At 47.7% G+C, this 12,788-nt stretch overlaps 1 protein-coding gene across 3 annotated transcripts in view; it reads right to left on the reverse strand.

Moving 5' to 3' along the window:
• DHDDS (dehydrodolichyl diphosphate synthase subunit) overlaps positions 1-12,205 on the reverse strand; it is a 31,330-nt gene extending 19,125 nt beyond the window's left edge. The window contains exons 1-6 of one of the 3 annotated variants that reach the window (XM_029948460.1): positions 12,066-12,205; positions 11,505-11,622; positions 9,762-9,878; positions 6,703-6,845; positions 1,668-1,784; positions 643-744 (exon numbers count right to left, since the gene is read on the reverse strand). In XM_029948460.1, the coding sequence (XP_029804320.1) occupies positions 643-744; positions 1,668-1,784; positions 6,703-6,845; positions 9,762-9,878; positions 11,505-11,567 (542 nt within the window). In that variant the 5' untranslated portion in view covers positions 11,568-11,622; positions 12,066-12,205. Of the gene's footprint in view, positions 1-642; positions 745-1,667; positions 1,785-6,702; positions 6,846-9,761; positions 9,879-11,504; positions 11,623-11,731; positions 11,900-12,065 lie in introns of those variants that run through there. The other 2 variants (XM_029948459.1, XM_029948458.1) reach the window with 2 other exon arrangements.
• Positions 12,206-12,788: the final 583 nt, after the last annotated feature.

The raw sequence follows: 12,788 nt of genomic DNA on the forward strand, positions 1-12,788 counted from the left end.
AAATTTTTAATGTTTTTACTTATTTTTGAGAGAGAGAAAGCGTGAGGAGGGAAGGGTCAGAGAGAGAGGGAGACACAGAATCTGAAGACAGGCTCCAGGCTCTGAGCTAGTTGTCAGCACAGAGCCCGACACGGGGCTCAAACCCACAAACCGTGAGATCATGACCTGAGCCGAAGTCGGACACTCAACCAATTGAGCCCCCCAGGCACCTCATTAAAGATTTTAAAGTAATCTCTACACCCATGTGGGGCTTGAACTCAAAACCCCAAGATCAAGAGCCACATGCTCTACGAACTGAGCCAGCCAGGCACCCCATGGAGGCACCTTTTTTTTTTTTTAATTCCAGTACAGTTAAAATACAGTGTTATATTAACATCAGGCATAAGAACATCATTTTTTAGTGAATGCCTCAAACTTGCTATCTGCAAGGGTTTTTCTGGGGTTTCTTGGTGTTTGGTGAACACAGAAATTCTGAAGCAGTCAATCCTAAGCTCTATGTGGCAGTGGGGGGGGAGGGGGGCGGGAATCATGCCCCAGGTTGGCCCACGCGCATCCCTGATCTGACTCCTGGCCCAAGTGTGTGGCGAGGCGGGCACACGCCTCGTTTCCCCGCCAGTTACCACACCCAACGGCCAGGGGTACCTGGGGTCCAGCAGGCCTTGCTCCACTCCCCAGGCCATCTCTCTCACAGCATTACTGATCTCGTGACGGGACGTGTACGCAAAGCAGACATTGAGGAAACACCTGAGAGAGGAAGGAGAGGATAATTTAACAGAGGACAGGGACTAAGGACTGGAGTCACTGCTTACAGGGCACGCTTCCCTGAAAGAACAAAAAATACCAAATGCTAATCGTGGATATCACTGAAAGGGGAGATTGTGAACTGTGTTTTCCAGGTTTTCGTAGAATGACCATGTCATTTGTTTTGTAACAAGACGGACATGAAACGACCCTTATTAGCCTCTTTCCTACTGCCAACCAGCTTCCAGAGGATGTGAATCCACAGTCACATTAGCACAAGTAAAGCAGAATACGAAGGAAATTTGATGTAAACCAATCCACTGCCAAATACGTGTTATAATCCAAAGGCACACATGATGAAGTTTGGATTATTGAACTCCGTTGGCCTCTGCACCTGCCATGATGTCCCAGTGTCAACCTATTCTTAAAGGAGTGGAACAGAAAAAAAATTTCTTCAAGGATCTGTCTTCAGAGACAGAGACAGAAGTACATCGTAAGTTGGGGTATTAGGGCCTGGAAGGTCCAGGCAGGTCCTGAAGAACCCGGATCTAGAGCTCAAGGCCATGTCAACAGCGTATGCGGTCTATAACCCTAATTTCCACCCTTCCTCTGTCAAGTAAAATAATAATGATAATTATTATGTACGTGTGCATTTATGAACATACGTGTATATGCATATATGAAGGGGAGAGAGGCACATGAAGGAGGAAGAGGATGAAAACCTGTATGTGTAAGCATACGCACTTTTAATGTGGTTTTAAGGACCATCTCGGGTCTGCCCCACAGATGGAGGAAGTCTCTCGGCCTCTCAAACCTTTCCTTGCCTCTTGTACCAAATACTCACCAAGAGAGGCCCAGTTTATCTCTTTAAAGTTAGCAGGGAGTCAAAGACTGATACAGGTCACTCAGGGGAAACCGGAACTTACTTGTTGTAGTTCTTGGTGGCCTGGACCGCCTTTGCAATCAGCTCCTGGAGATCCAAGGGCAACAGATGCAGATCGCCCAGGACGCGGATACATACCCCATGCTTCCGCAGGTTCTCCCTGGTCAGGAAAAGGAGGTAGGGTTGGGACAGAGAGCCCGTGGAGCCGGAGAACCGACAACACTCAACTCCCGCTTTCTAAGGGCTGTCCTGTGTGTCAGGCACTGTCCTACGTGCAGTATTTCACTGCATCCCCTCAACAGCTCCGACAGGCGGTCACCACATTCCCCATTCTCCAGCAGGAAACGGAGGCTCGGGCAGGATAGTCAGATCGGGACTGCGCAAGGTCAAATGGCCATCAACTGCGTATCAGGATTGAGTCTGTCTGGGGCACCTGGATGGCTCAGCTGGTTAAGCGTCTGACTCCATTTCGGCTCCGGTCATGATCTCCCAGTTTGTGAATGTGAGCTCCGTGTCAGTGCGGAGCCTGCCTGGGAGTCCCTCTGTCTCCCCTCAGCCCCTCTGTCTCAAATAAATATTAATAAACAGAAAATATGGGGCACCTGTGTGGCTCAGTCTTAAGTAAAGAAGCCAACTTCAGCTCAGGTCATGATCTCGCAGTCTGTGGGTTTGAGCCCCGCGTCGGGCTCTGTGCTGACAGCTCAGAGCCTGGAGCCTACTTTGGATTCTGTGTCTCCCCCTCTCTCTCTCTGCCCCTCCCCTGCTCAAGCTCTGTCTCTCTTTGTCTCAAAGATAAACAAACATTAAAAAAAAATTTTTTTTAATAAAAAGGAAAAGAAAAGCAAAAAGAAAATAATTGAAAAAGAAACCCAGGTCTGTCTGATTTGAACCTAAATTCTTTACCACAGGTTACACCTCTTCACGCGTCCTTGTGGGCAAGTTGCATTTTATGTATTCAGTCCCATTTTGACAGGAGAAGAAACTCAAGGGCAGGAGCTGTATTATTCATTACTCCTGTACCTTCTGGTGAAGTATGTTAATAACAGTAACATCTAACATTAATCTTATGTTTACTAAGTGCCAGACGTCAAGACGTTGGTCTAAGTGCTTTACACGCATCAACACATCCCACCCTTACACCAGCCTTTGAGGCAGACACCATTATCTCTCCCCTTTTATTGCCGAGGAAACTGAGGCACAGGAAGGTTAAGTTATTTGCTCAACACCAGACGGCTGGTGGGTGGAAAGCTGAATTAGAACCTAGGGCGTCTGGTTCCAGGCCTGTCCTCTTCATCATGGCCTCCGTACAGTAACCCCCAAACTTGGTACCGCGAGCGTGCATTCAGTTACCCAACCAGCCTCCCTCACCCGGGAATAGCTATGGAGAGACTCAGTGACTAGTGTTTGGAAAAAGGGAACTTAATAGCAAGAAGTAACCTGTAAGGGGGGGTGTCGGGCATGCCCTGGAGAGCCCTGATCCAAAGCCCAAGGCCACATCCAACAGCTCATCCACTCTATAACCCTTATCACTTTTTGTCGAGGGAGAAGCAAGATCTAACCACCCATTTTTGAGAATCCACCCAAGTGGCTACAGTAGACAAATGCATACTCCTATCAAAGTAAAACCAGAAAGAAAACAGCTAGATTCAAGGCCTAGAGCCAGCACTTTATGAGCTGACCTTGTATAACCATTTAGCCTCTCTGAGCCTCAGTTTCCCTTAGCCCTTGAACCGGGGGGGGTGTGGGGGGGCAGGTAATAACCATCCCACACTGGCTTGTGTTGAGTAAAAGTTAAGTGAAAGTGCTCATTCTCAGACACAGGCAGGTGACCTGAGTGACATCTACAGGGAAGGAGAAGCAAAAGCCCTGGCGAGGAGCCAAGAGATCTGGGTTCCCAACCTGGTTCTTCCATGAGCCTGCTGTGTGGCCACGGCCAAGTGTTTCATTTCTATTCACTAGCGTTGTTTCCCAACTGATGAACCTGAACTAGGTCAGTGGTTTCTCCAACCTTCTTTTAGCCAAGAGCCCTTTCTTCATGACAAGTATTAATCAGAAGCCCAATATATACACTAGGTAAAATGCCAACTGGCACCCTGTGCCCTATTCCCTCTGGCTTTGCACACCCACTCCTCAGAACTCTGAGGTTCCGTGGCACATTGTTGGTAAACCACTGGGATTTCCTCCTGTTCTGTCCAGGACTTTAGAATCTAAGACCGTTTCCTCTACTGTTGACTGACGGGAGCAATCTCAGTAGTTCCTCTACCGCCGTGTATTCTGATCTTTCAAGAACTGTAAGGTTACCTCCTATCTTTTGGACCACAGCGTAGTAGAGCACAGCTCAGCTCTGGAATTGGAAAGATCCTGTCTGTCTTGGTTCTGCCTATCTGAGAGCTGTGTGACCCTGCAGGCAAATCTTAGTTCTCTGCTCTAATTGCCTCCTCACTACAATTAGGATGATGGTATCTTTTTCACAGGATAATGTGACAATGAAATGAGAATACCTGTTAAGCTCAGGACCTGACACACAGTATAAGCACTTGAAAAAGGTAAAATTAGGGGCGCCTGGGTGGCTCAGTCGGTTAGGTGTCCAACTTCAGCTTAGGTCATGATCTCACGGTCCATGAGATCGAGCCCCACATCAGGCTTTGTGCTGACTGCTCAGAGCCTGGAGTCTGCTTCGGATTCTGTATGTCTCTCTCTCTCTGCCACTTCCTTTGCTTGTGCTCTGTTTCCCCACCCCACTCCCCAAAATGAATAAACTTAAAGAAAAATTTTTTTAAGGTGAAATTGGTGTGAAGAACAGAAGAATCTGAGCCAGCCCCAGGCCCTTGGGTGGGAACTCTGAGCCACATGGGCAATGTCTATGGCTGAGTCTCATTATCCTATTCAGACAGAGAGAAGCCTGGCCACCCTCCCCACCACCAGACCCACGCAGGGACAAAAATGACAAAACTGTTCTAGGCCCAGCTCCACTGGTGCTCTAGGTTCCCTGTTCTCTCATCTCCCTGGTCCTGGCATGGGAGGAGCTGGGCAGAAAGGGCTGGAATGAAGACTCTGGGGAAGGTCAGGCTTTGCCCCTGCCTGGCATTGCTCCCTAAGTTAAGCTTAAACTTAGTGACAGCTAAGAATGGTACTGACTCTTCCCCCACAAAGGCCTCTTACACATCACCTGTCTCTTCCAAGAGAACAGATAGAGCAATATAGTAACTTTTCAGGGATGACTCCATGGCAGAAAAGGGCTTTTTCAATGTTTCTCATGCTACTCCCTGATCACAGTTTATTGGTCGTGGGGGAGAAATCTAATCTAAGGATGGGGTGCCTGGGAGGCTCAGTCAGTTAAGTGTCTGACTTTGGCTCAGGTCATGATCTCAGTTTGTAGGTTAGAGCCCCGTGTCTGTGCTGCATGCCTGCTCAGAGCCTGGAGCCTGCTTCAGATTCTGTGTCTCCTTCTCTCTCTGACTCTCCCCTGCTCACACTGTCTCTGTCTTACTCTCTCAAAAATAAATAAATGTATTAAAATAAATAAATAGGGGCACTGGGTTGGCTCAGTCAGTTAAGCGTCCGACTTTGGCTCAGGTCATGATTCACAGTCCATGGGTTTGAGCCCCGTGTCAGGCTCTCTGCTGCTGATAGCTCAGAGCCTGGAGCCTGCTTCAGATTCTGTGTCTCCCTCTCTCTCTGCCCCTCCCCTGCTCGCTCTCAGTCTCTCAAAATAAAATAAAGACTTTAAAAAAAAATTTAAAAAAAAAGGAGCCACATGTTCTCCTGGGAAAAAATTAATTAATTAAAAAAAAAAGAAATCTGATCTAAGGTGGGCTATTAATTAAGGGCTTTACTTCACTCTGGGCTGCTCTCTTTTTTTTTTTTAAATGTTTTATTTATTTTTGATACAGAGAGAGACAGAGCATGAGAGGGGGAGGGGCAGAGAGAGAAGGAGACACAGAACTGGAAGCAGGCTCCAGGCTCTGAGCTAGCTTTCAGCACAGAGCCTGACGCGGGGCTCGAACCCACGAACGTGAGATCTGACCTGAGCCGAAGCTGGAGGCTCAACCGACTGAGCCACCCAGACGCCCCTGGGCTGCTCTCTTAAGCAGAGAAAGGTGGAGTGCAGAGAGAAGGAAGAGGCTCTATCTGATGGATTTCAATTCCTGGTTTCAGTTTTGCTTGAGGCTGGCTCTACCTGTCCTTGAATTCTGTGAAATACCTCTTTATCCTCAGATAATTAAATGCCTTCTTAAACAAAAGGGGAGCGGGGAGAAAAACTAGCTTGCCACCAAAGAGACCTGACTAGGCACCTCGGTGGCTCGTTAGTTAAGCGTCTCTTTGTTTCAGCTTAGGTCTTGATCTCGCCATTTGTGAGATTGAGCCCCACATCAGGCTCTGCGCTGATGGCATGAAGCCTGTTTGGGATTCTCTCTTTCCCTCTCTCTCTCTGCCCCTCCTCTACACACTCTTTGTCTCCCAAAATAAAATAAATGAACATTAAAAAAAAAGCAAGGGGCGCCTGGGTGGCTCAGTCAGCAAGCGCCCAACTTCAGCTCAGGTCATGACCTCACAGTTCATGGGTTCAAGCCCTGCATCGGGTTCTGTGCTGACAGCTCAGAGCCTGGAGCCAGTTTCAGATTCTGTTTCTTCCCCTCTCTATGCCCACCTCCCACTCGTGCTCTGTCTCTCTCTGTCTTAAAAATAAATAAACTACAGGGGTGCCTGGGTGGCTCAGTCAGTTAAGCGTCTGGCTTTGGCTCAGGTCATGATCTCATGGTTCATGGGTTTGAGCTTCGCGTTGGGTTCTATGCTGACAGCTAGCTCAGAGCCTGGAGCCTGCTTCAGAATCTGTCTCCCTCTCTCTCTGATTCTCCACTGCTTGCACTGTCTCTGTCTCTCAATAATAAATAAAAAACATTTAAAAATTTAAAAATAAACAAATAAATAAAGTATAAAGAAAACAAAAAAAAGCAAGAGAGACCTAACATTGAAAGGGTTTAGTTTCCTAAATGAGCGTCAGATGAGAGCATGGAGGGTTAGCAGTCGGCTGGAGGTGGGGTAAGAACGCACGCCCCCGTCCGATAGTGTCTTACTGTTCTTCCATCAAGCGGCTGAACTTCTGCCGGGCCAGATCCATCAGCCCGTCTACCTCACTCTTGGAGCGTTTGAAGTTCTCGATGCTGAACGCGTAGACGGTCACCTCTAGGATGCCCAGGTTCAAACACCAGCGCAGAGTCTGAGAGGGAGAAGGCAAGGAGCTACGACACACGGAAGGGAAATAAGAGATGCCTCTGCCCCGACTCAGTGTTGGAGGCGAGAGGCAGACTTCTCTCCTCCCCAAAACCAGGTAAAGCTAGGGTAACGGCGGTGTTTCTGTCAGAACAACAAACCAAGTGAGTAGAAAGCCACCACCTGATAATCTGAAAAATGAGAACTTAGTGAACAGTGCTGCGCTGGTACTATTGCTGGCTTACTGGGAAGACCTCTTCACTGAGAGAGTAGAGATCTCCGTTCTAGTCTCAGACTCCACCAGGCACTTGCTATGTGACTGTAGGCAAATCACTTAACTTCTGTGGGCCTCAGTCTCCTGATCTGTAAGAAAGGAGCACACTCTGTCCCTTGCAAGGTAGCTGAAGACCAGCATAAAACACAAGGTATTATTACTCACTGCACTGCTTCATTATTCCATTAGACTGAGTGGCTGAGGAGTTATAAGAATAAAGGCAACAAGCACACAGCCGAGTCCATTCTATGAAGTTCTAGAACAGCAAGACCACACCTCTAGTGACAGAAATTGGAACAGTGGTTGCCTGAAGAGGGGAAAAGGAAGTGGGACAGGGTTAGACTGGGAAGGGAGGGGCACGAGGGAACTTTCTGGAGAGTTGGAAGTGTTCTCTTCCTTGACAGGGGTATAGATTAGACAGGTAAATGCAACTGTCACCCCTCATCCCCAATTTGTGCATTTCACCAGATGAATTATACTTCGATGAAAAGTGAAATGAATTCCTATGTAAAGCCAGTCCCCGGCGGTTGCTCTAACCCAGAGCCGCTAAGGGCAGAGAACCGACTAGAGCGGAGAACGGCAGGGTTGAGGTCAGGAACCTGGAGATTAAAGGTAGGGGACACGGACACCCCCTCAGAACTGAACTTGAAGAAACCAAGCAGGAGAGCTGCCTTTCTAATAGCTTTGCACACATACACGAAGTTCATCGCCACTTTGGGAAAACCAGCTGTGAGACTTTCACCCTTAAGCAGGGCTCGGGTTCTACAGCCCTTAAAGCAAAGCCACCTTTTGGCTGGCACCTCTGGGCCAGAACCTACCACCGACTGGAATCAATACAGCTGCTAATAATGGGTTCAACTTTTTGAGCACCTCCTTTTGCTAAATCCTGCATGTGTTTCATTGTGCCCTTTTATGTAACCCTCACGTAGTCCCTGGAGGTACAGATTATTGCTGTCCTCGTTTTGCTGATCAAGAAACTGAGGCAAAGGGAAGCTGTGTGACTTGCTGTGAGCCACAGGGCCGGAAAGCGGCAGAGCAAGGGTGTCGATGAGTTCTGAGCGACCCCGGAGCGTAAGGCTCCTAAGCACTAGGCAAACCTGCCTCTCAGTCACGGAAGAGAAGCTGGGGTCACCAAACCTGAAGACCGCCTCAGTGTGGCAAAGAGAGCCTCACAGCCACTCACTCAAGGCAAAAAATACCAATGCCCTGGCAACAGGCCATGTTCTCGTGCTGGGACGCTGAGGTCTGTCCAGACCATATTTCCATTCTTCTTAAAGTCCGCTTCACAGCAACAGACAGTATTCCAATCTTTTTGTTAAACGTAATGTTTTCCAATTTGCAACACGTATTAAAACTGTAAAATGGGGCACGTGGTTGGCTCAGTCGGTTGAGCGTCCGACTTCCGCTCAGGTCATGATCTCACAGTTCACGAGTTCAAGCCCCATATCGGGCTTGCTGCTGTTGGTGCAGAGCCCACTTCAGATCCTCTGTCTCCCTCTCTCTCTGCCCCTCCCCTGCTTGTGCTCTCTCAAAAAGAATCATTTAAAAAGACAAAACATAACTGTAAAATGCCCATGACCTTTGCTTAAGAGTGATGCCTCGGGCTGTCTGGCACTTTTCCCAATTTAAGCACTAAAAGGCCTCAGGCAAACCAGGATAGGTAGTCACCCTACCAGAAGTGGCACTTCTAGGAATTTATTCTAAAATTGAACTGTTTAAGGGGCACCTGGGTGGCTCAGTTAGGCGTTTGACTCTTGGTTTTGGCTCAGGTCATGATCTCATGGCTCTTGAGTTCGAGCCCTACATCGGGCTCAGGGCTGACAGCATGGAAGCTGTTTGGGATCCTCTCTCTCCTTCTCTCTCTGCCCCTCCCCTGCTCTCTCTGTCAAAAGAAACAAACTTTAAAAAAATTATTTAAAAAATGAACTATTATAATATCTGGTAATAGTGGAGCAGCTAACCAAGTTACGTCAGATCCTTATGATAAAATATTCCACGGGCACTAAAGCATATTGGTAGAAAACCTATGCATATACACCTTGCCAAAATTGCATGGAAAATAAGGTTACTGAAGTACAGATGTCATTTTACAAATGTCAAGTCATATTACAACATACTACAAGAACTGGAATGAGGGGCACCTGGGTGGCTCAGTTGGTTGAGCGTCCGACTTCGGCTCAAGTCATGACCTCACAGTTCGTGGGTTCGAGCCCCGCGTCGGGTTCTGTGCTGACAGCTCAGAGCCGGGAGCCTGCTTCAGAATCTGTATCTCTCTCTCTCTCTCTCTCTCTCTCTCCCTCTCTCCCCTGCTTGCATTGTCTCTCTCTGTCTCTCAAAAATAAATAAAAAACATTAAAAAAAATTAAAAACAACAAGAACTGGAATGAGGCACAAAAAACTCTAAACTGATGTACTAAGGTGGTAAGAGAAGTCAATTTTGTTGTTTCTAATATTTTGTGATGATTCACTCTATAGTTTGATTTCTGTTAATGTTGATATGAGACCCATAACAAGCAAGCGAGCAAATGATAAAAAAGACAACAGTTATAAAAAAATACTCTCAAACCACAGCAAACTCAGGGCCTGATTTTCTGGCTGCAGTTCAGTTCTCCATAGACCGCTGCCATCGGGTTCTGCTCCCGCTCTCACCTCGGCCAGCTTGTTGAAGCCCTGTGAGTGGCCTTCCTGCCGCTCCACTTGGCACTTCTTGGCGTAGCGACGGTTCCCATCCATTATAAAGGCAATGTGTTTGGGCATTGGGCCTGCCTGGGAAGTCAGAAGACAGATGATGGGCACAGGGAGACACGAAACCCAAGCTGACAGGCTCGAGTTATATGATAAAAGCCCCCTGAGGAAGGGAACTGGGTATTCTGTGCTTTGGCTCAATAGATGGGTATTAAGCACTTTTACTTATGTATATATATTTATCCATATGAGCACTTACTATATGCCGAGTACTATGCTAGGCTTTTTATACTTCATGTCAGTTTTTTTTTTTTTAAATATAAACCTCTAAAGTAAATAGTATCTTCATTTCACAGGCAGAACAAAAAACAGTCTCAGAGAGGTCAAATGACTTTCCACCAAGTCACACAGCTAAGAAAAGCCAAAGTGGAAATTTACATTGAGGTCTGTATGCTTTTAGAACTCCTTCTTAACCACACGATCTGACCACCACTTTGGTTTCCTGTCTCTGCCTGGAAGGCACAGGAACGATATTGATGGCTATGGTCCGGCAGCAAGGGTAACCTCCGCAGAAAAGACGAATCCTCCCTATCCAATCGCCGCCACATAGGAGTGGACGCCCAGTGTCACTTACACAAGAGAGGCCAAGCATCGGGATTTTTTTCAAAATGTAAATATCAGGAGCCATTTCAAAGCAAACAAACAAGGCATCTTGGGGGCCAACAAAGCTTCTTATTTGGCTTCTAGCATTGCCTATCACAGCAAAAATTCACCCCTTAGCCTAATTTCCCTCACTAGAGGGCCTCTTCCCTGACTGCTTCCTCCATACCTCTCCGACAGTTTTGGCTTTTGTCCTCGACATGTAGTCTTAAAAAAAAATAAATTCCAGTCAAGTCATGTAACTTGTTCTTTCCAACACATGACTGCAGAGGTTCCCCAAAAAGATACTTTCTACGTGCTTGTCTGCCTGAGATCACTTGGCATTTGTGTGTGAGTGTGTGTGTTGGGGGGCAGTATAAGGCTTTGCTGACTCCAAAATTCACTGCTACCCACTGCTTGACAGTCTATGGTTGAAAGACAAAACCAGGCTGACTAGCTTAAATCTCAGACCTGTTATATGGACAAAATATAACGTTGTTGTGATTCCCAGAGAAGAAGCAGAGGCATGCTTTGGGGAAGTAAGGGGATGTAGGAAATAGAATGATCATAGTCTTCAAATCGTTGAAAACAGCCCCAGTAATAACAGTAATTAACTGCTAGATACCGTGCTATTTTTGGTGTATATTTGGTTTTATCCTCAAAACAACCATGTAAAGTCACATGCTTAATAAATGATACACTAGGACTTTCAGTCTGTCTCTAGAGCCCACACTTTTAGCCATTATGCTCTACTGCCACATCAAGGAAAGACTATTCTATCTAAATTGAGAAAACAGTATAAGGAAAAATAGATCAAAGTTCCAAGTAACACACTGCAGCTCTCTATAAGGAAGACCTAACAGTCTCTGATATTGGGAGGTCCTGGGGTTTTGAAAGCATTAAAATGAGGACAATTACCTGCCAGAAATGTAGACCTGGAAGTTACCTTGCAATTCAGACTCTTCGGTTCCGTTGTTAAATTCCACTTACCATCATGGATTACTCCATTCTAATAACAGGTTTTGACACAAGATTACCCAAAGAACCAGCAGGCCAACTGGTGCTCACCTTTATGATGTTGGCACAGAACCGCTCCCACAGTGACAACTCTCCTTCCTTGATCCATGACATAGCTCCTGCCTTGGCAGAGGATGAGCCCAGAACAAGAAGACACGAGACAGGTAACCTTGGATAAACATGAAAGAGAATAAATCACAGCTTCAGCTTCAGATGTCGGTGGGGAGTAGCCAGCATTAGGATCCAAAGACACCTGTCTACACCTATAATTCACCAACCAGAGTTTACAGCGAATGAGACCTTTGGGGTAGAGGCCTTTCCCTAGTTCTGGCTTGGTGTCGTTGCTGCTGTCCCGTTTTCCTTGGCAACTGCACCGACTTTTCTTGGCCATCCAAGACGCCTTCCTGCCGCATCACAGTGCCTGCATCCTGATCCTTCCCCGCTTTCTCCTTCTCCATCCTTCCAGAGACCGTTTCTCATTGAGTTCCAACCCACCAACCCTTTCAGGCGTTGCACGCGTCACCTCCAACCTCAGAGGTCTCCCGATTATTGTTCCCTCACTCATCTCTTCCGCTATCCCCTTTGTTTCTCCCGCAGCCGCCTCTCGCTCACCGCTCAAACGCAGCACCTGCTCAGCTCCACCCGGAACCTTCCAACTGCTCCGGCGGATCAACACTTCCTCACGACGTGGCGCTGGAAGAATATGTCATCGTCGGGCGCTGGAACACGCCCCCTCCCGCCGCCCTATGGGCGGGATCGCGCCCTGCGCCTGCGGGCTTGGAGGAGGGGCGGCGCTAACGTTCCGGCCGAAAGTCGCACTGCCGGGGGCGGGGTGGGGGAAAAGAGCGGCGCTCACGTGACCGAGTGGGGCGGGCGGGTTCCGGGCCAAGTGCTTGGAGACCCAGCCGGGAAAGGCGGGGCCGAGATCACTTAGGCTAGCAGAGGTCGGTTATCTCTCCGCAGATCTGGGAGGCCTGAGGCGGGCCACCTTCTAGAGCTACGATTCCGGGATCGCCAGGCAGAAGCGCAAGGGCGTTGCAGTCGCTGGTGGCAGTTTAGGACTGCTGAGAAATGAGTTTGGGCGGTGTCCCGCTCGCTGGAAGGCCTAGAGACCTGGTTCAAGTCTTTCAAATTCTGTTTACTGTTTGCAGTTTTATTTAGCGGACTTAATCATTTGGTAAGTTCCTAGCTCTAGTCAGTTTCACAGACCCACTTAACTATCGATCCATTTTGTGCTGGTTTAAAGCCCTCATATTTTAGGATTTTCAGATTCTCAGGACCTACTCATAAAGGGGTTGAGGCCAGAAAGAGCTCTGCCCTAAGAATGACTAAAAA

This window comes from Suricata suricatta, chromosome 8 (assembly GCF_006229205.1).
Source record: "Suricata suricatta isolate VVHF042 chromosome 8, meerkat_22Aug2017_6uvM2_HiC, whole genome shotgun sequence".
In the NCBI taxonomy this organism is placed as follows: Eukaryota; Metazoa; Chordata; class Mammalia; order Carnivora; family Herpestidae; genus Suricata; species Suricata suricatta.